Source organism: Molothrus aeneus, unplaced genomic scaffold (genome assembly GCF_037042795.1).
Source record: "Molothrus aeneus isolate 106 unplaced genomic scaffold, BPBGC_Maene_1.0 scaffold_30, whole genome shotgun sequence".
In the NCBI taxonomy this organism is placed as follows: domain Eukaryota; kingdom Metazoa; phylum Chordata; class Aves; order Passeriformes; family Icteridae; genus Molothrus; species Molothrus aeneus.
Genome location: NW_027098964.1, coordinates 3,989,097 through 4,015,783, shown reverse-complemented (window position 1 = coordinate 4,015,783; position 26,687 = coordinate 3,989,097). Strand labels below are relative to the sequence as shown.

Sequence of the window (26,687 nt, the reverse complement as noted above, 5' to 3'; positions counted from 1 at the left end):
CCCCTCAAATCCGCCCCAAAACCCCCCAAAACCGCCCGAAAGTCCCCCAGACTCCTCCACGATCCCCCCCAAGCTCCAGAGCGCCCCCCAGTGGTGCCCTGCGCCATTGCACCCGTTCACCCTAAAACCGCCCCAAAATCCCCCTAAAATCCCTCAAAATCTCCCTAAAATCCCCCAAACCCCCTCAAACCCTCCCAAAAGCCCCACGGCCGGGCACGCACGGGCACGATGTGGCTGGGCACGGGCAGTGTGGGCACCCCCCTCAAATCTGCCCCAAACCCCCCCTAAACCCCACAAACCGCCCCAAAGTCCCCCCAGACTCCTCCACACGCCCCCCCAAGCTCCAGAGCGCCCCCCAGTGGTGCCCTGCGCCATTGCACCCGCTCACCCTAAAACCGCCCCAAAATCCCCCTAAAATCCCTCAAAATCTCCCTAAAATCCCCCAAAATCCCCCTAAAACCCCCCCAAACCCCCACGGCCGGGCACTCACGGGCACGGGCACGATGTGGCTGGGCGCGGGCAGCGCGGGCACGCCGCGGTCCCGCAGCAGCACCCGCAGGTGTTTGGCGTTGCGCTGGTGCGAGCGGCGCAGGGCGCCCCCCTCGGGGCTCCCCAAAACCCTCAGGGCCGCCAGGGCCCCCCCGACCACGGCGGGCGGCAGCGCCGTGGTGAAGATGAAGCCGGGGCCGAAGGAGCGCACGGCGTCCACCAGGGCCTCGCTGCCCGCGATGTACCCCCCCACGGCCCCCAGCGCCTTCCCTGCGCACAGCGGGGCGGGGGGGGACCCCAAAATCAGCAGGGAGACCCCCGAACCCCGAAGGACCCCCCCCAGACCCTTATGGAGCCCCCGAACCCCGAAGGAACCCCCCAGACCCCCCCACAACAAGTTACACCCAGGTGGGTTCTGCCCGCCCCCGTTTTTGGGGTGTCCCCCCCACGGCCCCCAGCGCCTTCCCTGCGCACAGCGGGGCGGGGGGGGACCCCAAAATCAGCAGGGAGACCCCCGAACCCCGAAGGACCCCCCCCCAGACCCTTATGGAGCCCTCGAACCCCGAAGGAACCCCCCAGACCCCCCCACAACAAGTTACACCCAGGTGGGTTCTGCCCGCCCCCGTTTTTGGGGTGTCCCCCCCACGGCCCCCAGCGCCTTCCCTGGGCACAGCGGGGCGGGGGGCACCCCAAAATCAGCAGGGAGACCCCCGAACCCCGAAGGATCCCCCCCAGACCCTTATGGAGACCCCAAAACCCGATGGAAACCCCTAGAACCCCCCATGCCCTGTGTGCACCCATGTGGGTTCTGCCCACCCCCCATTTTTGGGGTCCCCCCTGTACTGAGGGTCGTCGACACCCCAGGCTCCCTGTCTGCCCTCATTTTCTGGGATGTCCCACCCCATTTTTGGGGTATCCCCCTTACCAAGGGTCCCTTCCCCCCCCCATTTTTGGGGTCCTGCTCCCCCATTTTCAGTATCCCCTGTACCGAGGGTCCCGCCCCCCATTTTCGGGGTGTTCCCCCCGCTTTTTGGGGTCCCTCCCAATTTTCGGCATCCCCCCTGTACCAAGGGTCCCGGACACCCCAGGTTCCATTCTCCCCCATTTTTGGGGTCCCCCTCCCCATTTTCGGTCCCCCCCCATACCGAGGGTCCCTCCCCCCCCATTTTCGGGGTGTCCTCCCCCTATTTTTGGGGTCTCTCCCCCCATTTTTGGGGTCTCTCCCCCCATTTTCAGGGTCCCCCCCATACCGAGGGTCCCGGACACCCCATTTTCGGGTTGTACTCCCCCCATTTTCGGGGTCCCCCTCCCCATTTTCAGGGTCCCCCCCATACCGAGGGTCCCGGACACCCCATTTTCGGGTTGTACTCCCCCCATTTTCGGGGTCCCCCTCCCCATTTTCGGGGTCCCCCCCGTACCGAGGGTCCCGGACACCACGTCCACCTTGTTGGTGACCCCGTCCCTCTCGGCGATGCCGCCGCCCCGGGCCCCGTAGAGCCCCACGGCGTGAACCTCGTCCACGAAGGTCAGGGCCCCGTGGGCGTGGGCAACGTCACAGAGCTCGGCCAGCGGCGCGATGGAGCCTGAGGGGGGATTTTGGGGCGTTTTGGGGAGATTTGTGGGGTTTTGGGGCGGTTTTGGGGCGGTTTTGGGGTGAGCGGGTGCAATGGCACCGGGCACCACCGGAGGGCGCTCTGGAGCCTGGCGGCGGCACGGGGGAGCCTGGGGGGATTTGGGGGGTGCGGAGCAGATTGGGGGGGATTTGGGGGATTGTGGGGGGATTTTAGGGTGGTTTTGGGGGGATTTGGGGGGATGATGTGTTTTTGGGGTGCCCTTCGCTCACCATCCATGGAATGGACGGACTCGAATGCGACGATTTTGGGGAGCCCGGGGGGGCTGCGCCCCAAGAGCTCGTCCAGGTGCTGGGGGTCGTTGTGGCGGAAGACGTGTTTGGGGGCGCCGCTGCGCAGGATGCCCTGCACCATCGAGGCGTGGTTCCCCGCGTCCGAGAAGAACTGGCAGCCTGCGGGCACCCCCAAACTCATCAGCGCCCCGAAAATCCTGCCCTGCCCTTCAGCGCCCCAAAAAAAAACCCAAAAATCCCACCCTGGAATTGCTCTGCCCCTGAGCACCCCAAAAAAACCCCTAAAAAAATCCCGAAAAAATCCCACCCTGGAATTGCCCTGTCCCTGAGCACCCCAAAATCCATCAGTGCCCTAAAAAATCCATCCTGGAATTGCTCTGCCCGTCAGCACCCCAAAAAACCCCTCAGAGCCCCCAAAATCCCACCCGATTCATGGGAACCCCAAAAACCCCACCCCAAAATTGCCCGGAATCATCAGCACCTCAAAAAACCCCAAAAACCCCTCAGCACCCCAAAAACCCCACCTGATTCATGGGAACCCCTAAAAAGCCACCCCAAAACTGCCCCACACCTCCGGCACCCCAAAAAGCCACCCCAAAACCCACTGGAACCCTCAGCACCCCAAAAACCCCACCCGATTCATGGGAACCCCAAAAACCCCACCCCAAAATTGCCCGGAATCATCAGCACCTCAAAAAACCCCAAAAACCCCTCAGCACCCCAAAAATCCCACCCAGAAATTGCTCTGCCCATTAAACCCCAAAAAAAACCCTAAAAAAATCCCATCAATGCCCCAAAAAATCCACCCTGGAATTGCTCTGCCCCTCAGCGCCCCAAAAAACCCCACCCCAAAAAACCCCTCAGAGCCCCAAAAACCCCACCTGATTCATGGGAACCCCAAAAACCCCACCCCAAAATTGCCCGGAATCATCAGCACCTCAAAAAACCCCAAAAACCCCTCAGAGCACCCCAAAAACCCCACCTGATTCATGGGAACCCCTAAAAAGCCACCCCAAAACTGCCCCACACCTCCGGCACCCCAAAAAGCCACCCCAAAACCCACCGGAACCCTCAGCACCCCAAAAACCCCACCCGATTCATGGGAACCCCAAAAACCCCACCCCAAAAACCCCAAGAACCCATCAGGACCCCAAAACTCCACCCCAAAACCACCTGAAACCCTCAGCACCCCAAAAACCCCACCCGATTCATGGGAACCCCTAAAAAGCCACCCCAAAACTGACCCGGATCCATCAGCACCCCAAAAAAACCCCAAAACCTCGAAGCACCCCAAAACCCCTCCGTGCTCCTCAGCGCCCCAAAACCCCACGTCCCCCAAAAGCCATGCAGGGTTTTGGGGGTCCTGTGGGTTTTGGGGTTCCCTGTGGGTTTTGGGGTGTTCTGAAGAGTTTTTGGGGTGCCGGGGCGGGTTTTGGGGTTCCCAAGAGGGTTTTTGGGGTTTCCAAGCGGGTTTTTGGGGTTTCCAAGCGGGTTTTTGGGGTTCTCACAACCAGAACATCCCCACTTTTCACTCCCCCTAGGGCGGGGATTTTTGGGGTGTTCCCCCCCAATTCACGGATCCCATTCAGGATTTGTTTTGCTCCCCGCGGGTTTTGGGGTTCCCCGCGGGTTTTGGGGCTGCCCAGCGCATTTTTGGGGTTTCCAAGCGGGTTTTTGGGGTTCTCACAAGAACCTCAGGACTTTTCCCTCCCCACCAGGGTGGGGATTTTTTGGGGGGCTTCTCACCCAATTCACGGATCCTGCTCCGTTTTTTCGGGCTGCCCCTGGGTTTTGGGGTTCCCAAGAGGGATTTTGGGGTTCCCAAGAGGGATTTTGGGGTTCCCACGAGAATCCCAAGAGGTTCTCATGACAAGAACCTCAGGACTTTTCACCCCCACCCAGGATGGGGTTTTTGGGGGGTTCCCCCCAATTCACGGATCCCATTCAGGATTTGTTTTGTTCCCCGCGGGTTTTGGGGTTCCCCGCGGGTTTTGGGGTGCCCTGATGGGTTTTGGGGGTTCCCAAGAGGGTTTTTGGGGGTTCTCACAACCAGAACCTCCCCACTTTTCAGGACGGGGTTTTCTGGTGAGGTTTTTTGGGGTGGTTCCCACCCAATTCATGGGTCCCGCTCTGGTTTGTTTTGGGCTCCCCGCGGGTTTTGGGGTACCGTGGCAGATTTAGGGGTGCCGTGGCAGGTGTTTGGGGTTCCCCATGGGTTTTGGGGTCCTCTGACGGGTTTTGGGGTTCCCCGTGGTTTTTGGGCTGCTCTGAAGGATTTTTTGGTGTTCCCCGCGGGTTTTGGGGTGCCGTGACGGGTTTCGGGGTTCCCAAGAGGGTTTTTGGGGTTTCCAAGAGGGTTTTTGGGGTTTCCAAGAGGGTTTTTGGGGTTCTCACAACCAGAACCTCAGGACTTTCCACTCCCACCAGGGTGGGATTTTTTGGGGCCGTTCCCACCCAATTCACGGATCCTGTTCAGGATTTTTTTGGCTCCCTGTGGATTTTGGGGTTCCCCGCGGGTTTTGGGGTGCCCTGATGGGTTTTTTGGGGGTTCCCAAGCGGGTTTTTGGGGTTCTCACAACCAGAACATCCCGACTTTTCACTCCACACCAGGGCGGGGATTTTTTGGGGCCGTTCCCACCCAACTCACGGATCCCATTCAGGATTTGTTTTGCTCCCCGCGGGTTTCGGGGTTCCCCGCGGGTTTTGGGGCTGCCCAGCGCATTTTTGGGGTTCCCAGGCGGGTTTTTGGGGTTCTCACAAGAACCTCAGGACTTTTCACTCCCCCTAGGGCGGGATTTTTTGGGGCCGTTCTCACCCAATTCATGGATCCCGTTCAGGATTTTTTTGCTCCCTGTGGGTTTTGGGGTTCCCCGCGGGTTTTGGGGTGCCCTGATGGATTTTTTGGGGGTTCCCAAGAGGGTTTTTGGGGTTCTCACAACCAGAACCTCCCGACTTTCCCCTCCCACCAGGGCGGGGTTTTTTGGGGGGGGGGGGGGGCGTTTCCCACCCAATTCGCGCCTCCCTCTCCGTTGTTTTCGGGCTCCCTGCGCCTTTGGGGTTCGCGTGGCGGTTTTTGGGGCTCGCCGCGGTTTTCGGGGTGCGGGTACCTGGCAGCAGCCGTGCCAGCGTGGCCAGCGCGGTGTCGTTGGCAGCGAAGCAGGAGGAGAAGAGGCAGGCGCGGGGCTGGCGGTGCAGCCGCGCCAGGGCGCGCTCCAGGGCCCCGTGCAGCGGAGCCGTGCCCGCGATGTTGCGGGTGCCGCCCGCGCCCAGCCCGTGAGCAACCAGAGCCGCCCTGAGAAAGACATTTGGGGAGGATTTCGGGGGGTTTGGGGAGGATTTCGGGGGGTTTGGGGGAGATTTGGGGGGGATTTGGGAGGATTTGGGGTGGTCTGAGGGAGATTTGGGTGGGGTTTGAGGGGGTTTGGATGGATTTGAGGGGGATTTGGGAAGGATTTCGGAGGGTTTGGAGGAGATTTGGGGGGGTTTGGGAAGGATTTGGGGGGGTTTGGGAAAGATTTCGGGAGATTTGGAGGGGATTGGGGGAGATTTGGGGGAGATTTGGGGGGGTTTGAAGAGGATTTGGATGGATTCGAGGGAGATTATGGAAGGATTTCGGTGGCTTGAAGGGGATTTGGGGAGGATTTGGGGGAGTTTGAGGGGGATTTGGGGTGGTCTGAGGGAGATTTGGGTGGGGTTTGAGGGGGTTTGGATGGATTTTAGGGGGATTTGGGAAGGATTTTGGGGCTTTGAGGGGATTTGGGCGCCCCGTGCAGCGGAGCCGTGCCCGCGATGTTGCGGGTGCCGCCCGCGCCCAGCCCGTGAGCAACCAGAGCCGCCCTGAGAAAGACATTTGGGGAGGATTTGGGGGGTTTGGGGAGGATTTTGGGGGGCTTGGGGAAGATTTGGGGGGTTTGGGGAGGATTTCGCGGGGTTTGGGGAGGATTTCGGGGGGTTTGGGGGAGTTTGAGGGGGATTTGGGGAGGATTTGGGGTGGTCTGAGGGAGATTTGGGTGGGGTTTGAGGGGGTTTGGATGGATTTGAGGGGGATTTGGGAAGGATTTCGGAGGGTTTGGAGGAGATTTGGGGGGGTTTGGGAAGGATTTGGGGGGGTTTGGGGAAGACTTCGGTGGGTTTGGAGGAGATTTGGGGGAGATTTGGGGCAGTTTGGGGGAGATTTGGGGAGGTTTGGGGGAGATTTGGGGGGATTTGGGGGGTTTGGGGAAGATTTTGTGGGATTTGGGAAAGATTTGGGGGAGATTTGAGGGGGTTTGGGGGAAACTTGGGAAAGATTTCGGGGGATTTGGAGGAGATTTGGGGGGGTTGGGGGAGATTTTGGGGCGATTTGGGGGAGATTTGGGGGGGTTTGAAGAGGATTTGGATGGATTCGAGGGGGATTTTGGAAGGATTTCGGTGGCTTGAAGGGGATTTGGGGAGGATTTGGGGGGTTTGGGGAGGTTTGGGGGAGTTTGAGGGGGATTTGGGGTGGTCTGAGGGAGATTTGGGTGGGGTTTGAGGGGATTTGGGGGGGATTTTAGGGGGATTTGGGAAGGATTTTGGGGGCTTTGAGGGGATTTGGGCGCCCCGTGCAGCGGAGCCGTGCCCGCCATGTTGCGGGTGCCGCCCGCGCCCAGCCCGTGAGCAACCAGAGCCGCCCTGAGAAAGACATTTGGGGAGGGTTTGGGGGGTTTGGGGAGGATTTGGGGGGGTTGGGAAAGATTTTGGAGGGCTTGGGGGCGTTTGGGGGGGCTTGGGGGAGATTTGCGGGGGTATGGAAAAGATTTCGGGAGATTTGGGAAGATTTGGGGCGGTTTTGGGGGAGACCGGGGGATTTGGGGGAGATTTGGGGCGATTTGTGAAAGATTTGGGGGGGTTTGGGAAAGATTTCGGGAGATTTGGGGGGGTTTGGGAAAGATTTCAGGGGATTTGGGGGAGATTTGGGGCGGTTTGGGGGAGATTTGAGGGGGTTTGAAGAGGGTTTGGATGGATTCAAGGGGGGTTTTGGAAGGATTTCGGTGGCTTGAAGGGGATTTGGGGGAGTTTGAGGGGGATTTGGGGTGGTCTGAGGGAGATTTGGGTGGGGTTTGAGGGGATTTGGGGGGGATTTTAGGGGGATTTGGGAAGGATTTTGGGGCTTTGAGGGGATTTGGGCGCCCCGTGCAGCGGAGCCGTGCCCGCCATGTTGCGGGTGCCCCCCGCGCCAGCCCGTGAGCAACCAGAGCCGCCCTGAGAAAGACATTTGGGGAGGATTTTGGGGGGTTTGGGGAGGATTTGGGGGGGGTTGGGGAGGATTTTAGGGGGTTTGGGGAGGATTTCGGGGGGTTTGGGGGAGTTTGAGGGGGATTTGGGGAGGATTTGGGGTGGTCTGAGGGAGATTTGGGTGGGGTTTGAGGGGGTTTGGATGGATTTGAGGGGGATTTGGGAAGGATTTCGGAGGGTTTGGAGGAGATTTGGGGGGGTTTGGGAAGGATTTGGGGGGTTTTGGGGAAGACTTCGGGGGGTTTGGAGGAGATTTGGGGGAGATTTGGGGCAGTTTGGGGGAGATTTGGGGAGGTTTGGGGGAGATTTGGGGGGATTTGGGGGGTTTGGGGAAGATTTTGTGGGATTTGGGAAAGATTTGGGGGAGATTTGAGGGGGTTTGGGGGAAATTTGGGAAAGATTTCGGGGGATTTGGAGGAGATTTGGGGGGGTTGGGGGAGATTTTGGGGCGATTTGGGGGAGATTTGGGGGTGTTTGAAGAGGATTTGGATGGATTCGAGGGGGATTTTGGAAGGATTTCGGTGGCTTGAAGGGGATTTGGGGAGGATTTGGGGGAGTTTGAGGGGGATTTGGGGTGGTCTGAGGGAGATTTGGGTGGGGTTTGAGGGGATTTGGGGGGGATTTGAGGGGGATTTGGGAAGGATTTTGGGGGTTTGAGGGGATTTGGGCGCCCCGTGCAGCGGAGCCGTGCCCGCGATGTTGCGGGTGCCGCCCGCGCCCAGCCCGTGAGCAACCAGAGCCGCCCTGAGAAAGACATTTGGGGAGGATTTCGGGGGGTTTGGGGAGGATTTCGGGGGGTTTGGGGAGGATTTTGGGGGGTTTGGGGAGGATTTCGGGGGGTTTGGGGAGGATTTCGGGGGGTTTGGGGGAGTTTGAGGGGGATTTGGGGAGGATTTGGGGTGGTCTGAGGGAGATTTGGGTGGGGTTTGAGGGGCTTTGGATGGATTTGAGGGGGATTTGGGAAGGATTTCGGGGGGTTTGGGAAGGATTTGGGGGGGTTTGGGGAAGACTTCGGGGGGTTTGGAGGAGATTTGGGGGAGATTTGGGGCAGTTTGGGGGAGATTTGGGGAGGTTTGGGGGAGATTTGGGGGGGTTTGGGGAAGATTTTGTGGGATTTGGGAAAGATTTGGGGGAGATTTGAGGGGGTTTGGGGGAAATTTGGGAAAGATTTCGGGGGATTTGGAGGAGATTTGGGGGGGTTGGGGGAGATTTTGGGGCGATTTGGGGGAGATTTGGGGGGGTTTGAAGAGGATTTGGATGGATTCGAGGGGGATTTTGGAAGGATTTCGGTGGCTTGAAGGGGATTTGGGGAGGATTTGGGGGGTTTGGGGAGGTTTGGGGGAGTTTGAGGGGGATTTGGGGTGGTCTGAGGGAGATTTGGGTGGGGTTTGAGGGGATTTGGGGGGGATTTTAGGGGGATTTGGGAAGGATTTTGGGGGCTTTGAGGGGATTTGGGCGCCCCGTGCAGCGGAGCCGTGCCCGCCATGTTGCGGGTGCCCCCGGCACCCAGCCCGTGAGCAACCAGAGCCGCCCTGGAACACGGATTTGGGGGGGATTTTGGGGGGTTTGGGGGAGATTTGGGGGGTTTGGGAAAGATTTTGGAGGGCTTGGGGGCGTTTGGGGGGGCTTGGGGGAGATTTGCGGGGGTATGGAAAAGATTTCGGGAGATTTGGGAAGATTTGGGGCGGTTTTGGGGGAGACCGGGGGATTTGGGGGAGATTTGGGGCGATTTGTGAAAGATTTGGGGGGGTTTGGGAAAGATTTCGGGAGATTTGGGGGGGTTTGGGAAAGATTTCAGGGGATTTGGGGGAGATTTGGGGCGGTTTGGGGGAGATTTGAGGGGGTTTGAAGAGGGTTTGGATGGATTCAAGGGGGGTTTTGGAAGGATTTCGGTGGCTTGAAGGGGATTTGCGGAGGATTTGGGGGAGTTTGAGGGGGATTTGGGGTGGTCTGAGGGAGATTTGGGTGGGGTTTGAGGGGATTTGGGGGGGATTTTAGGGGGATTTGGGAAGGATTTTGGGGGCTTTGAGGGGATTTGGGCGCCCCGTGCAGCGGAGCCGTGCCCGCCATGTTGCGGGTGCCGCCCGCGCCCAGCCCGTGAGCAACCAGAGCCGCCCTGAGAAAGACATTTGGGGAGGGTTTGGGAGGTTTGGGGAGGATTTCGGGGGGTTTGGGGAGGATTTCGGGGGGTTTGGGGAGGATTTTGGGGGGTTTGGGGAGGGTTTCGGGGGGTTTGGGGAGGATTTCGGGGGGTTTGGGGAGGATTTCGGGGGGTTTGGGGGAGTTTGAGGGGGATTTGGGGGGATTTGGGGTGGTCTGAGGGAGATTTGGGTGGGGTTTGAGGGGGTTTGGATGGATTTGAGGGGGATTTGGGAAGGATTTCGGGGGGTTTGGGAAGGATTTGGGGGGGTTTGGGGAAGACTTCGGGGGGTTTGGAGGAGATTTGGGGGAGATTTGGGGCAGTTTGGGGGAGATTTGGGGAGGTTTGGGGGAGATTTGGGGGGATTTGGGGGGTTTGGGGAAGATTTTGTGGGATTTGGGAAAGATTTGGGGGAGATTTGAGGGGGTTTGGGGGAAATTTGGGAAAGATTTCGGGGGATTTGGAGGAGATTTGGGGGGGTTGGGGGAGATTTTGGGGCAGTTTGGGGGAGATTTGGGGGGGTTTGAAGAGGATTTGGATGGATTCGAGGGGGATTTTGGAAGGATTTCGGTGGCTCGAAGGGGATTTGGGGAGGATTTGGGGGGTTTGGGGGAGTTTGAGGGGGATTTGTGGGACATTTGGGTGGGGTTTGAGGGGGTTTGGATGGATTTGAGGAGGATTTGAGAAGGATTTCGGGGGCTTGAAGGGGATTTGGAAAGGATTTCGGGGGTTTGGGGAAGATTTCGGCGGGTTTTTGGGAGATTTGGGGGGATTTGGGGGGGTTGGGGGAGATTTCGGGGGGGTTGGGGGAGATTTGGGGGGGTTTGAAGAGGATTTGGATGGATTCGAGGGAGATTTTGGAAGGATTTCGGTGGCTTGAAGGGGATTTGGGGAGGATTTGGGGGGTTTGGAGAAGATTTCGGGGGGTTTGGGGGAGATTTGGGGAGGTTTTGGGGAGATTTGGGGCTGTTTGGGGGAGATTTGGGTGGGTTTTGAGGGGGTTTGGAGGGCGTTTGAGGAGGATTTAGGAAGGATTTCGGAGGGTTTGGAGGAGATTTGGGGGGGTTTGGGAAGGATTTGGGGGGGTTGGAGAAGATTGGGGGGGTTTGGGGAAGACTTCGGGGGGTTTGGAGGAGATTTGGGGGAGATTTGGGGCACTTTGGAGGAGATTTGGGGAGGTTTGGGGGAGATTTTGTGGGATTTGGGAAAGATTTGGGGGAGATTTGAGGGGGTTTGGGGGAGATTTGGGAAAGATTTGGGGGGGTTGGGAAAGATTTCAGGGATTTGGGGGATTTTCGGGGGATTTTCGGGGGTTTGAAGAGGATTTGGATGGATTCAAGGGGGATTTTAGAAGGATTTCGGTGGCTCGAAGGGGATTTGGGGAGGATTTGGGGGGTTTGGGGAAGATTTCAGGGGGTTTGGGGGAGATTTGGGGGGGATTTGTGGGAGATTTGGGGGCGGTTTGGGGGAGGTCTGAGGGAGATTTGGGGGAGATTTGGGGGATTTGAGAAGGATTTGTGGGGGATTTGAGAAGGATTTCGGGAGGTTGAAGGGCATTTGGGGGGTTTGGAGGAGATTTGAGGGGGATTTGGGAAAGATTTGGGGGGGGGTGGGAAGGATTTGGGGGGATTTGGGAAGGATTTGGGGGGATTTGGGGCGGTTTGAGGGGATTTGGATGGATTTGAGAAGGAATTGGGGAGGATTTGGGGGATTTGAAGGGGATTTGGGAAGGATTTGTGGGGGGTTAGGGGAGATTTTGGGGGATTTGAGGGAGATTTGGGGGGGCTTGGGGAGGATTTGAGAAGGATTTCAGGGGGTTGAAAGGGATTTGGGGAGGATTTGGGGGGTTTGGGGGGTATTTCAGGAGGATTTCGCATGTTTGGGGGGGATTTGGGGCAGATTTTGGGGGGTTTGAGAAGGATTTGGGAAGGATTTTGGGGGGACTTGGAGGGGATTTGGGGCAGATTTTGGGGGTTTGAGGAGGATTTGGGAAGGATTTTGGGGGCTTGGAGGGGATTTGGGGCAGATTTCGGGGGTTTGGGGACGATTTCGGGTGGTTTAGGGGGAGTTGGAAGGGATATGGGAAAGATTTTTGGGGGATTTAGAAAGGATTTCGGGGTTTGGGGAAGATTTGGGAAGGATTTCGGGGGGCTGAAGGGGATTTGGGGAGGTTTGGGGGGGACTTGGGGGGGATTTGGGGAGGATTTGGGGGGTTTGGGGGAGGTTGGAGGGGATTGGGAGGGGATTTGGGGGAATTTGGGGGGAATCTGGAGGGTTGAGGGGGATTTGGGGAGGAATTTGGGGGGTTGAGGGGAATTTGGGGGGTTTGAGGGGAATTTGGGGGGTTTGAGGGGGGATTTGGGAAAGGTTTCAGGGGCTTGAAGAGGATTTGGGGGGTTTGGAGGGGGTTGGGGGGGATTATGGAAAATTGAAGGGAATTTCAGGGGATTTTGGGAAATTTCAGGGGATATTTCAGAGGATTTTGGGGTATTCATGGGGATTTCAGGGATATTTAAGGGGATTTTGGGGCTATTTCAGGGAATTTCAAGAGATGCTTAAGGGAATTTCAGGGGATATTTAAGGGAATTTAAGGGAATTTCAGTAAATGTAAGGAAATCTCAGGGAATCTCAAGGTATTTAAGGGAATTTCAGGAGAGATTTCCAGGGATTTTGGGGATATTTCAGGGAATATTTAAGGGAATTTCAGAAGATATTTCAGGGTTATTTAAGGGAATTTCAGTAAATATTTAAGGAAATTTCAGAGAATTCCAGGGGATATTTCAGGGCTATTTAAGGGAAATTCAGGAGATATTTATGGGAATTTCAGGGGACATTTCAGGGATATTTAAGGGAATTTCAGGGGATTTTGGGGCTATTTCAGGAGATATTTCAGTAAATATTTAAGGGAATTTCAGAGAATTCCAGGGGATATTTCAGGGGATTTAAGTGCTATTTCAGGTGGTATTTTAGGGAATATTTAAGGGAATTTCAGGAGATATTTCCAGGGATTTTGGGGATATTTCAGGGAATTTCAGGTAATATTTCAGGGAATTTCAGGGAATTTTTAAAGGAATTTCAGGGAATATTTCAGAGATATTTAAGGGAATTTCAGGGGATTTTAGTGCTATTTCAGGTGGTATTTTAGGGAATATTTAAGGGAATTTCAGGGGATATTTCAGGGATATTTAAGGGAATTTCAGAGGATTTTGGGGCTATTTCAGGAGATATTTCAGGGCAATTTAAGGGAATTTCAGTAAATATTTAAGGAAATTTGAGAGAATTCCAGGGGATATTTCAGGGATATTTCAGGGAATTTCAGAGGATTTTGGGGCTATTTCAGGAGATATTTCAGGGGATAAATTTCAGTAAATATTTAAGGGAATTTCAGGGGATATTTCAGGGGATATTTCAGGGGATATTTATGGGAATTTCAGTAAATATTTAAGGTAATTTCAGGGGATTTTGGTGCTTTGGTATTTCAGGGAATATTTAAGGGAATTTCAGGGGATATTTAAAGGAATTTCAGGAGATATTTCAGGGATATTTAAGGGAATTTCAGAGAAATCCAGGGGATATTTCAGGGGATTTTGGTGCTATTTCAGGTGGTATTTTAGGGGATATTTCAAGGAATTTCAGGGGATATTTAAAGGAATTTCAGGAGATATTTCAGGGATATTTAAGGGAATTTCAGGAGATTTTGGTGCTATTTCAGGGGATGTTTCAGGGTTATTTAAAGGAATTTCAGTAAATATTTAAGGAAATTTCAGAGAATTCCAGGGGATATTTCAGGGGATATTTCAGGGGATTTTGGGGCTATTTCAGGTGGTATTTTAGGGAATATTTAAGGGAATTTCAGGAGATATTTCCAGGGATTTTGGGGATATTTCAGGGAATTTCAGGGAATATTTCAGGGAATTTCAGGGGATATTTCAGGGAATTTCAGGGGATTTTGGAGCTATTTCAGGAGATATTTCAGGGTATTTAAGGGAATTTCAGTAAATATTTAAGGAAATTTCAGAGAATTCCAGGGGATATTTCAGGGGATATTTCAGGGGATTTTGGTGCTATTTCAGGTGGTATTTTAGGGAATATTTAAGGGAATTTCAGGGGATATTTCAGGGGATATTTCAGGGAATTTCAGAGGATTTTGGGGCTATTTCAGGAGATATTTCAGGGGATAAATTTCAGTAAATATTTAAGGGAATTTCAGGGAATTTCAGGGGATATTTCAGGGGATATTTATGGGAATTTCACTAAATATTTAAGGTAATTTCAGGGGATTTTGGTGCTTTGGTATTTCAGGGAATATTTAAGGGAATTTCAGGGAATATTTAAAGGAATTTCAGGGGATATTTCAGGGATATTTAAGGGAATTTCAGAGAAATCCAGGGGATATTTCAGGGGATTTTGGTGCTATTTCAGGTGGTATTTATGGGATGTTTCAGGGAATTTCAGGGGATATTTAAAGGAATTTCAGGAGATATTTCAGGGATATTTAAAGGAATTTCAGGGGACTTTGGTGCTATTTCAGGGAATATTTCAGGGAATATTTCAAGGGATGTTTCAGGGGATTTTAGTGCTATTTCAGGTGGTATTTCAGGGGATATTTCAGGGGATTTAAGGGAATTTCAGGGGATATATCAGGGAGTTTCAGGGGATTTCGGGGGATCTCGGGGTGTTTCAGTTTGGGGGTGCCCACCTGGCCGCCCGCAGCACCTCGGGGTGCCGGCTCATGCCCAGGTAATCGTTGGAGCACCAGAGCTGCACCAGGCGGGGGGGGGTCCCCAGGAGGGCGCTCGGGGGGTCCCGCGCCCGCCGCGCCAGCGCCGTGAACTCGCGGTAGGTGTGGGAGCGGCGCAGCCCCGCCAGGCGCGCCCCGAGCAGCGCCTCGTACGGGAACGCGTCCTCTGGGGGGAACAAAGGGTCAATGGGGAGCCCCAAAAATAACCCCGGGCATGAAACTGCACCCCAAAAAACCCCGGGTTGGAAACTGCACCCCAAACCCTACAGGGACCCCAAAACTGCCTCGTACGGGAACGCGTCCTCTGGGGGGGAGAAAGGGTCAATGGGGAGCCCCAAAAATAACCCCGGGCATGAAACTGCACCCCAAAAAAACCCCGGGTCTGAAACTGCACCCCAAACCCTACAGAGACCCCAAAACTGCCTCGTACGGGAACGCGTCCTCTGGGGGGGAAACGGGGTCAGGGGGAGCCCCAAAACTGCCCCGAGACTGCCCCGAGCCCGAAAGTGCACCCCAAAAAAACCCCGGGTCTGAAACTGCACCCCAAACCCTACAGAGACCCCAAAACCGCCTCGTACGGGAACGCGTCCTCTGGGGGGAACAAAGGGTCAGGGGGGAGCCCCAAAACTGCCCCGAGCCCGAAACTGCACCCCGAAAAACCCCGGGTCTGAAACTGCACCCCAAACCCTACAGGGACCCCAAAACTGCCTCGTACGGGAACGCGTCCTCTGGGGGGGAAACGGGGTCAGGGGGAGCCCCAAAACTGCCCCGAAACTGCCCCGAGCCCGAAAGTGCACCCCAAAAAAACCCTGAGTCTGGAATCCTACGGAGACCTCAAGAATGCCCCCCAAAAACCCTATAGGGACCCAAAGCTGTACCCCAAAACTGCACCCAAAACCCTACAGAGATCCCAAAACCGCCTCGTACGGGAACGCGTCCTCTGGGGGGGAGAAAGGGTCAGGGGGGAGCCCCAAAAATAACCCCGGGCATGAAACTGCACCCCAAAAAACCCCGGGTCGGAAACTGCACCCAAAACCCTACAGGGACCCCAAAACCGCCTCGTACGGGAACGCGTCCTGTGGGGGGAAAACGGGGTCAGGGGGAGCCCCAAAACTGCCCCAAGCCCGAAACTGCACCCCGAAAAAAACCCGAGCCTGAAACTGCACCCCAAACCCTACAGAGACCCCAAAACCGCCTCATACGGGAACGCATCCTCTGGGGGGAACAAAGGGTCGGGGGGAGCCCCAAAACTGCCCCGAGACTGCCCCGAGCCCGAAAGTGCACCCCAAAAAAACCCCGGGTCTGAAACTGTACCCCAAACCCTACAGAGACCCCAAAACCGCCTCGTACGGGAACGCGTCCTCTGGGGGGAACAAAGGGTCGGGGGGAGCCCCAAAACTGCCCCGAGCCCGAAAGTGCACCCCAAAAAAACCCCGAGTCCGGAATCCTACAGAGACCTCAAAACTGTGACCCAAAAATCCTATAGAGACTCCAAAACTGTACCCCAAAACTGCACCCAAAAACCCTACAGAGACCCCAAAATTGCGACCCAAAAACCCTCCTAAGACTCCAAAACTGCACCCCAAAACTGCACCCCAAAACTGCACCCAAAAACCCTACAGAGACCCAAAAACTGCCCCCAAAAATCCTCCCAAGACTCCAAAACTGCACCCCAAATCCGGACCCTAAAACCCTACAAAGACCCCAAAAGTGCACACAAAAACCGTCCAGAGACCCCAAAACCGCACCCCAAAACCGCACCCCAAAACCCTCCTGAGACTCCAAAACCGCGCCCCAAAACTGGACCCTAAAACCCTACAGGGACCCCAAAACTGCATCCCAAAAACGCTCCAGAGACCCCAAAACCGCACCCCAAAACTGGACCCTAAAACCCTACAGAGACCCCAAATCCCACCCCTAAATCGCACCCCACAAAACAAAACCCGACCCCAAAAGTGCACCCCAAAACTGCACCCCAAACCCTGCCCGGGCCCCCCAAAATCCACCGTCACCCCAAAATCCACCGTCACCCCAAAATCCAACATCACCCCAAAAACCGCCTCGTGGGGAAGGGTCAGGGGCCCCCTAAAAGCTCCTGGGGGGAAAGGCCTTGGTGGGGGGACCCCAAAATACCCAAAGTCCCCCCCCAGGACCCCCGCACCCCAAAGACTCTGATTGCACCCCAAAATCCCCCCAGATACCCCAAAATCTCTTTGGAGCCCCCCAAATCCTCTCAAAAATTCCCCCGAACCCCAAATCCCCCCAAATTCTTCCCGGACCCCCCCCCCCTCCCAAATCCCCCCCAATTGCCCCCAAATTCCCAAAAAATGCCCCCAAAAATGCCCCAAAATCCCCCCCAAACCTCCTGGAACCCCCAAATCGCCCCAAACCCCTCAAAATCCCCCCGGATCCCCCAAAATCTTCCCGCAGCCCCCCCAAATCCCCCCCATAACCCCAAATCCCCCAAAATTCTCCCCAAATCCCCCCAAATTCCCAAAAATGGCCCCAAAAATGCCCCAAAATCCCCCCCAAACCCCCTGGAACCCCCAAATCGCCCCAAACCCCTCAAAATCCCCCTGAATCCCCCAAAATCTTCCTGCAGCCCCCCCAAATCCCCCCCGAACCCCAAATCCCCCAAAATTCTCCCCAAATCCCCCCAAATTCCCAAAAATGCTCCCCAAAATGCCCCAAAATCCCCCTCAAACTCCCCTGAACCCCAAAATCCCCCCCAAACCCCTCAAAATCCCCCTGAATCCCCCAAAATCTTCCTGCAGCCCCCCCAAATCCCCCCCGAACCCCAAATCCCCCAAAATTCTCCCCAAATCCCCCCAAATTCCCAAAAATGCTCCCCAAAATGCCCCAAAATCCCCCTCAAACTCCCCTGAACCCCAAAATCCCCCCCAAACCCCTCAAAATCCCCCTGAATCCCCCAAAATCTTCCTGCAGCCCCCCCAAATCCCCCCCGAACCCCAAATCCCCCAAAATTCTCCCCAAATCCCCCCAAATTCCCAAAAATGCTCCCCAAAATGCCCCAAAATCCCCCCCAAACCCCCTGGAACCCCCAAATCGCCCCAAACCCCTCAAAATCCCCCTGAATCCCCCAAAATCTTCCTGCAGCCCCCCCAAATCCCCCCCGAACCCCAAATCCCCCAAAATTCTCCCCAAATCCCCCCAAATTCCCAAAAATGCTCCCCAAAATGCCCCAAAATCCCCCTCAAACTCCCCTGAACCCCAAAATCCCCCCCAAACCCCTCAAAATCCCCCTGAATCCCCCAAAATCTTCCTGCAGCCCCCCCAAATCCCCCCCGAACCCCAAATCCCCCAAAATTCTCCCCAAATCCCCCCAAATTCCCAAAAATGCTCCCCAAAATGCCCCAAAATCCCCCTCAAACTCCCCTGAACCCCAAAATCCCCCCAAACCCCTCAAAATCCCCCTGAATCCCCCAAAATCTTTCCGCAGCCCCCCCAAATCCCCCCAAAAATCCCCCCCGAACCCCAAATCCCTCAAAATTCTCCCCAAATCCCCGAAAATGCCCCCAAAAATGCCCCAAAATCCCCCTCAAGCTCCCCTGAACCCCAAATCCCCCCCCCCCAAATCCCCCCCAAATTCTCCCCGGGTCCCCCCAAATCCCCCCTAAGAACCCCCAAAATCCCCCCCGAACCCCAAATTCTCCCCAGATCCCCCAAAAAATTCCCCCCAAAATGCCCCAAAATCCCCCAAACTCCTCCGAACCCCAAATCCCCCCGGATCCCCCAAAATCTTCCTGCAGCCCCCCCAAAATCCCCCCCGAACCCCAAATCCCCCAAAATTCTCCCCAGATCCCCCCCAAATTCCCGAAAAATGCCCCCCAAAATCCCCCTCAAACTCCCCCGAACCCCAAATTCCCCCACCCCAAACCCCCCCAAAATTCTCCCCGGGTCCCCCCAAATCCCCCCAAAATCCCCCAAGATCCCCCAAAATCCCCCCCGAACCCCAAATTCTCCCCTGATCCCTCCCAATTGCCCCCAAATTCCCGAAAAATGCCCCCCAAAATCCCCCTCAAACTGCCCCGAACCCCGAATCCCCCCCCAAACCCCCCAAAATTCTCCCCGGGTCCCCCCAAATCCCCCCCAAAATCCCCCCGAACCCCAAAATCCCCCAAATCCCCCCCAATTCCCCTCCCCCTCACCGGGCAGGGTCTCCTCCGGCCGCCGCTCGGGGGGGTCCTCGGGGGGGTCCCCAAATTCCAACAGCCAATCCAGGGCCTCTGGGGGGTCAAAGGTCATTGGGGGGGTCCCCAAATTCTCACCTGTCCCGGGGGGGCTCCCCAAAGTGATCAAATCCTGGGGGGGGGTCCCCAAAATCCTCACCTGTTTCAATGGGGGCTCCCCAAAGTGATCAAATCGCCCGGGAGGGTTCCCCAAATTCTCACCTGGCGTGGGAGGGGGGGTCCCCAAAATTCTCACCTGGCTCGAGGGGGGGGCTCGAGGGGGTCCCCAAATTCTCACCTGTCCTGAGGGCTCCCCAAAATCCTCACCTGTTTCAAGGGGGGGGCTCCCCAAAATGATCAAATTCCCTGGGGGGGTCCCCAAAATTCTCACCTGGCTTGGGAGGGGGGGTCCCCAAAACTCTCACCTGTCCCGGAGGGGTCCCCAAATTCTCACCTGTTTCAAGGGGGGGCTCCCCAAAGTGATCAAATCCCTCGGGGGGGTCCCCAAAATCTTCATCTGTTTCAAGGGGGGGTCCCCAAAACTCTCACCTGGCTGGGGGGGGGGGTCCCCAAAGTGTTCAAACCCTCCCAGGGGGTCCCCAAAATCTTCACCTGGCTTGGGAGGGGGGGTCCCCAAAACTCTCACCTGGCTCAAGGGGGGTCCCCAAAGTGATCACGACCCCCGGGGGGGTCCCCAAAATCTTCACCTGCCACAAGGGGGGGTCCCCAAAGTCCCCACGTCCCCAGGGGGGCCCCCAAATTCTTCACCTGTTTTAAGGGGGGATCCCCAAAACTCCCACCTGTCCCGGGAGGGGTCCCCAAATTCCTCACCTGTTTCAAGGGGGGGGGGTCCCCAAAGTAATCACGACACCCGGGGGGGGTCCCCAAAATCCTTATCTGGCTCAAGGGGGGGCTCCCTAAAGTGATCAAATCCCCCGGGAGGGGTCCCCAAATTCTCACCTGGCTTGGGAGGGGTCCCCAAAACTCTCATCTGTCCCGGGGGGGTCCCCAAATTCTCACCTGCCTCAAGGAGGGGACCCCAAAGGGATCAAATCCTGGGGGGGTCCCCAAAATCCTCACCTGACTTGGGAGGGGCGGGGTCCCCAAAACTCTTACCTGGCTCAAGGGGGGGCTCCCTAAAGTGATCAAATCCCCCAGGAGGGCTCCCCAAAATCCTCACCTGCCACAAGGGGGGGGTCCCCGAAGTCCCCACGTCCCCAGGGGGGGTCCCCAAATTCTCACCTGTCCATCCCCAAAACTCTCACCTGGCTCAAGGGGGGGCTCCCCAAAGTGATCAAATCCCGGGGGGGGGGGGTCCCCAAATCTGTCACCTGTCCCAGGGGGTCCCCAAATTCCTCACCTGGCTTGGGAGGGGGACCCCAAAACTCTCACCCACCTCAAGGGGGGGGGTCCCCAAAATCCTCACTTGTCCCCGGGAGGGGTCCCCAAAATCCTCACCTGGCTTGGGAGGGGGGTTCCCAAATTCCTCACCTGCCACAAGGGGGGGTCCTCAAAGTCCCCATGTCCCCGGGGGGGGTCCCCAAATTCTCACCTGTCCCGGGGGGGTCCCCAGATTCTCACCTGTCTCAAGGGGGGGACCCCAAAGGGATGAAATCCCTCCGGGGGGCTCCCCAAAATCCTCACCTGGCGTAGGACAGGGGGTCCCCAAATTCTCACCTGTCCTGGGGGGGTCCCCAAAATCCTCAGCTGTTTCAAGGGGGGATCCCCAAAATTCTCACCTGGCTTGGGAGGAGGGTCCCCAAAATGATCACGACCCCCGGGGGGGATCCCCAAATCTCTCACCTGTCCCAGGGGGGGTCCCCAAATTCCTCACCTGCCTCAAGGGGGGGGCTCGGGGGGGTCCCCAAATGCTCACCCGCCTCAAGGGGGGGGGTCCCCAAAGTCCCCACGTCCCCCGGGGGGGGTCCCCAAAATCCTCATCTGGCTCAAGGGGGGTCCCCAAAGTGATCACGACCCCCGGGGGGGTCCCCAAAATATTCACCTGTTTCAAGGGGGGGGTCGTCCCCAAAATCCTCACCTGGCTCAAGGGGGCTCCCTCAAGTGATCAAATCCTGGGGGGGGGGGTCCCCAGGGGGCTCCCCAAAATTCCTCACCTGCCTCGGGGGGTCCCCAAAATTCCTCACCTGTCCCGGGGGGTCCCCAAAATTCCTCACCTGTCCCGGGGGGGTTGCCCAGGGGGTTCCCCGTTTGTTCCTCACCTGTCCTGGAGGGGTCCCGGGGGGGATCCCCAAATCTCTCACCTGTCCCGGGGGTTCCCCAGGGGGGTTCCCCAAAATTCCTCACCTGTCCCGGGGGGTTCCCCAGGGGGGGGTCCCCGTTTCTCACCTGCCCGGGGGGTTCCCAGTTCCTCACCTGTCCCAGGGGTTCCCCAGGGGGGTTCCCCATTCCTCACCTGTCCCGGGGTTTCCGGGGGGGGATCCCCAAATCTCTCACCTGTCCCGGGGGGTTCCCCAGGGGGGTTCCCCAAAATTCCTCACCTGTCCCGGGGGGTTCCCCAGGGGGGGGTCCCCGTTTCTCACCTGCCTCGGGGTTTCCGGGGGGGGATCCCCAAATCTCTCACCTGTCCCGGGGGGTTCCCCATTCGTTCCTCACCTGTCCCGGAGGGGTCCCGGGGGGGGATCCCCAAATCTCTCACCTGTTCTGGGGTTTCCGGGGGGGGATCCCCAAATCTCTCACCTGTCCCAGGGGGGTTCCCCATTCCTCACCTGCCTCGGGGGGGCTCCCGGGGGCGCTCACGTCCTCCTGCAGCTCGGGCGCCGCGCGTTGCACGAACGGGGGCCCCTCCCCGCCCGCGCCCCCCATGGCCATGAAGGGACACGGGGACCCCTCGGGGGGGGCACCTGGGGAGGGGGAGGGGGTCAGGGGGGGGCAGCGCCCCCAAATCGCAAAACCGCGCCCGAAAAAACCGCGCCCGAAACGCGGCAAAAACCAACCCCAAAATGGCCCCGAAAGCGCTCAAAGATGCACCAGATTTACCCGGTTCCCAAAATTACCCCAAAAAAAGCCCGAAATCATCCTGAAAACCCTCAAGAAAGCCCAAATTACCCCCCCAAAACCATAAAATCGCCCCCAAAAAACTAAATAACCCCAAAACTCCTCAAAAAAACCCAAAATGAGCCCAAAAAAAGCTAAAACCTCCCCCAAAACTCCTCAAAAACCCCCCAAAAAACCCCAAACACCCCAAAACTCCTCCAAATCCCCCCAAATCTCCGCAAAACTCCTCCACCCCCCTCAAAACTTCTCTGGAACTCAGCCCAAAACCCCAAAAACTCCCCCGAACCCCCCAAAAACTCCCCTGAAACCCCAAAACTTCCCTCCCCCACCCTAAAACCTCCCCCCAGCCCCAAACCCCCCCAAAATCCCCTAAAATCCCCCAAAACTTCTCACAACCCCTCCAAAACTCCTCCCCACCCCCCCAAACACCCCAAAATCCCCAAATCCCCCCAAAAATTCCCCAAAATCCCCAAAAATTCCCCAACCCGAGCCCCCAAGACCCCCCCCGAGCCCCCGAACCCCCAAAATCACCAAGGGGGGCTCGGGGGGGGTCAGGGGGTTCCCCCACTTGGGTTCCCCCATTTTGTTCCCAATTTGGGGCGGGGGGGTTCCCCCAGTTTGGGGGTCCCCAGTTTGGGGTCGGGGTCCCCAATTTGGAGTCTGGGGGTTCCCCCATTTGGGGCCGGGGGGCTCCCCCCAATTTGGGTTCCCTCAGTTTGGGGTCGGGGTCCCCATTTTGGGGTCAAGGGTTCCCCCATTTGGGTTCCCCCAGTTTGGGTCCCCAGTTTGGGGTCGGGGTCCCCCGTTTTGGGGTCTCCCCCGTTTTGGGGTCAGGTTCCCCATTTTGGGGTCTCCTCCACTTTAGGGTCTCCCTGTTTTGGGGTCTCCCCCATTTTGGGTTCCCCCGTTTTGGGGTCGGGATTCCCCATTTTGGGGTCAAGGGGATCCCCCCAATTTAGGGTCGCCCCAGTTTAGGGTCAGGGGGGTTCCCCCAATTTGAGTTCCCCCATTTGGGGTAGGGATTCCCATTTTGGGGTCAGGGTTCCCCAGTTTGGGGTCAAGGGGGTTCCCCATTTTGTGTCTCCCCATTTTGGGGTCACCCCCATTTTGGGGGTCACCCCCATTTTGGGATCTCCCCATTTTGTGGTTTCCCCCGTTTTGGGTTCCCCCTGTTTTGGGATCTCCCCGTTTTGGGGTCTCCCCGTTTTGGGGTTCCCCATTTTGGGTTCCCCATTTTGGGGTCCCCCCATTTTGGGTTCCCCCGTTTGGGGTCTCCCCATTTTGGGATCTCCTCGTTTGGGGGTTCCCCCCGTTTTGGGGCCTCCCCATTTTGGGTCTCCCCGTTTTGGGGTCTCCCTGTTTTGGGATCTCCCCATTTTGGGTTCCCCCCATTTTGGGGTCTCCCCCATTTTGAGTCTCCCCATTTTGGGGTCACCCCCATTTTGGGTTCCCCCGTTTGGGGTCTCCCCATTTTGGGATCTCCCCGTTTGGGGGTTCCCTGTTTTGGGGCCTCCCCATTTTGGGTCTCCCCCATTTTGGGGTCAAGGGGGTTCCCATTTTGGGGTTCCCATTTTGGGTTCCCCCCATTTTGGGGTCTCCCCCATTTGGGGTTCGCCAGTTTGGGGTCTCCCCGTTTTGGGGTCAGGGTTCCCCAGTTTGGGGTCAAGGGTCTCCCCATTTGGGGTCTCCCCATTTTGGAGTCTCCCTATTTTGGGTTTCCCCATTTTTTGGTCACCCCATTTTGGGGTCTCCCCCATTTGGGCTTCCCCGTTTTGGGGTCTCCCCGTTTTGGGGTCGGGATTCCCCAGTTTGGGGTCAAGGGGGTTCCCCATTTTGGGATCTCCCCATTTTGGGTTCCCCACGTTCTGAGCTCTCCCCATTTTGGGGTCTCCCCATTTTGGGGTTCCCCAGTTTGGGGTCAAGGGGGTTCCCCATTTAGGGGTCTCCCCGTTTTGGGATCTCCCCCGTTTTGGGGGTCTCCCCGTTTTGGGGTTCCCCATTTGGGGTCTCCCCCATTTTGGGTCCCCCCATTTTTGGGTCCCCCCATTTTTGGGTCTCCCCATTTGGGTTCCCCTCGTTTTGGGTTCCCCCCATTTTAGGTCCCCCCATTTTGGGTTCTCCCCATTTTGGGGTCCCCCCATTTTGGGTTCCCCCCATTTTGGGGTCTCCCCCATTTGGGGTCCCCCCATTTTGGGTTCTCCCCATTTTGGGGTCTCCCCGTTTTGGGGTCCCCCCGTTTTTGGGTCCCCCCGTTCTGGTACCGGTTTGGGGCCGGGCCGGGGCCGTGGCCATCGCCCGCAGCAGCCGCGGGTTCCGGGCCAGGACGGGGCAGCGCAGCAGAGCGGCCATGGGGGAGCTGGGGGGGCAAAATCCGGGGGGTCAGGGGGGGTCCGGCACCCCAAAAACCCCAAAAACCCCCCCAAAAAACCCCAAACCCATCCAGCGCTTCTCAGTCCTGAAACCGCCCCAAAATCCGCTTAAATCCCCCCAAAATCCTCTCAAATCCCCCCAAAACCCCACAAATCGCTGAGATGGGACAGAAAAGGGGGGGTTGGGGGGGTCCTGAACCCCAAAAACCCCAAAATCCCCCCCAAAAAAACCCCAAATCCACCCAGTGCTGCTCATTAATGAAACGGCTCCAAAATCCCACAAAATCTCCCCAAATCCACTCAAACCTCCCCCAAATCTCCCGAAATTGCTGAGAGGGGACAGAAAACGGGGGGATCAGGGGGAATCCTGCACCCCAAAAACCCCAAAACCGCTCCAAAATCCCCCAAATCCCCCTCGTGCTTCTTATCCCCCAAACAGTCCCAAAATTCCTCAAAATCCACTCAAATCTCCCCAAAAACCCCACAAATCGTTGAGATGGGATAAAAAAGGGGGGGGTCAGGGGGGAATCCTGCACCCCAAAAATCCCAAAACCGCCCCAAAATCCCCCAAATCCATCTCGTTCTTCTTATTCCCCAAAAAGCCTCAAAACCCCCTCAAAATCCACTCAAATGCCCCCAAAATTTCCTCAAATTGCTGAGAGGGGATAAAAAATGGGGGGTCAGGGGGGTCCTGCACCCCAAAAACCCCAAACTCCCCCCCAAAATCCTTGGGTCCTTCTCATCCCCCTCAAAAAACCCCAAATCCCCCCAAAAAACCCCAAAAATGCCCCCAAATTCCCCCAAATCGCAGAGAGGGGGCAGAAAAGGGGGGGTCAGGGGGGTTCTGGACCCCAAACCCCCCCCAGGACCCCCCAAAAACCCCGGGACCCCCCGAAAGCGCGGAGAGGGAGGGGGCGAGCAAAGGGGACCCCAAATCCCGCACGCACCCTGAGCCCCCTTTGGGGCGGTTTTGGGGGGATTTTGGGGGACCCCCACCCCCAAATTTTGCCCCTGCCCCCAAATCAGCCACACCCAGGCCCCTCCCCCACCCCTTTTTTGGGGTTTTTTTGGGGTGGGTGTGGCCCCTCCCCCACCCCTTATCAGCCCCCCACACCTGGCGCGGGCCGGGTCACGTGACCGGGGGGAGGGGATTTGGGGGTGTCCCACCCACCCCGGCTCCCCAAAATCCCCCAAAACCCCGAAAAACCGCAAAAAAAACCCCCAAAACCCCCTAAAAACCTCAAAAAACCCCAAAATCCCCCAAAACCCCGAAAAAACGCAAAAAAAAACCCAAAATCCCCCAAAAAACCCCAAAATCCCCCAAAACCCCGAAAAACCGCAAAAAAAAAACCCCAAAACCCCCTAAAAACCTCAAAAAACCCCAAAATCCCCCAAAACCCCGAAAAACCGCAAAAAAACCCCCCCAAATCCCCCAAAAAGCCCCAAAATCCCCCAAAAAGCCCTAAAAACCTCAAAAACCCCACCCCAAATCCCCAAAAAAACCAAAATCCCCCAAAAAACCCAAATCCCCCAAACTCTAAAGCCCCCAAATCCCCAAAAACCCCCAAGAACCCAAAAACAAAACAAAAAAATCCGCGAAAACCCCATAAACCCCCCCCAAAACCCCAAAAAAAACCCAAATCCCCCAAAACCCCTAAAAACCTCAAAAAAACCCAAAATCCCCCAAAACCCAAACCCCCCAAACCCCAAAAACCCCAAGAACCCAAAAACAAAACAAAAAAATCCCCAAAAACCCCATAACCCCCCCAAAAGCCCTAAAAACGTCAAAAAAACCCCCAAAATCCCCAAAATACCCCAAAATCCCCCAAAACCCCTAAAAACCTAAAAAAAAACCCCAAAATCCCCAAAAAACCCCAAATCCCCCAAACCCAAAACCCCTCAAACCCCCAAAACCCCAAGAACCCAAAAACAAAACAAAAAAATCCGTGAAAACCCCATAAAACCCCCCCCAAAAATCCCAAGAACCCCAAAAAACCCCAAAAAACCCCAAAACCGCCAAATGCCCCCAGAGCCCAAAACCCCCCAAAATTCCAAACCCCCCCAAAAAAATCCCAAAACCCAGAAACTCGCAAAAAATCCCAAAATCCCCCAAAAATCCCAAATTCCCCAAAACACCCCCCAACACCCCCAAAACCCCAAAACTAAAAAGAAATCCCCAAAAACCCCCAAAACCCTCAATAACCCCAAATCCCCCAAAGCCACCAAAACCCAAAAACCCCCAAAGTCCCCAAAAAACCCCCAAAAAATCCCAAAACCCAGAAACCCCCAAAAATCCACAAATCCCCCCAAAATCCCAAAAACCCCAAACACCCAAAACCTCAAAAAATCAAAAACCCCCCAAAAAACCCCCTCAAAACCAAAACAAAACAAAAGAAAACCCCAAAAACCCCAAAACCCCAAACCCTTCCCCAAAATGGGATCCCGGACGCGCTTTGGGGTCTCCGGCGGGATTTTGGGGTGCAGGACCCCCCCAGTTTCCCTTTTCTCCCCGCCGAGCGATTTTTGGGGGAAGTTTTGGGGTTTTGGGGGGGCCTGGGATCCCCAAATTCCTGGGGGGATCTCAGGAGGGGGGTCCGGGATTCCCACAGACACCCCCGGCCCC

General features: G+C 56.6%; 1 protein-coding gene across 1 annotated transcript in view; it reads right to left on the bottom strand.

Moving 5' to 3' along the window:
- The window catches only part of LOC136569895 (5-aminolevulinate synthase, erythroid-specific, mitochondrial-like), a 33,481-nt gene that overhangs the window by 5,959 nt on the left and 835 nt on the right, over window positions 1-26,687 (bottom strand). The window contains exons 2-9 of the mRNA XM_066570249.1: window positions 23,957-24,051; window positions 21,407-21,541; window positions 18,660-18,737; window positions 14,449-14,656; window positions 5,461-5,645; window positions 2,333-2,512; window positions 1,908-2,072; window positions 491-759 (exon numbers count right to left, since the gene is read on the bottom strand). Of these exons, the coding sequence (XP_066426346.1) occupies window positions 491-759; window positions 1,908-2,072; window positions 2,333-2,512; window positions 5,461-5,645; window positions 14,449-14,656; window positions 18,660-18,737; window positions 21,407-21,541; window positions 23,957-24,044 (1,308 nt within the window). The 5' untranslated portion in view covers window positions 24,045-24,051. The remainder of the gene's footprint in view (window positions 1-490; window positions 760-1,907; window positions 2,073-2,332; window positions 2,513-5,460; window positions 5,646-14,448; window positions 14,657-18,659; window positions 18,738-21,406; window positions 21,542-23,956; window positions 24,052-26,687) is intronic.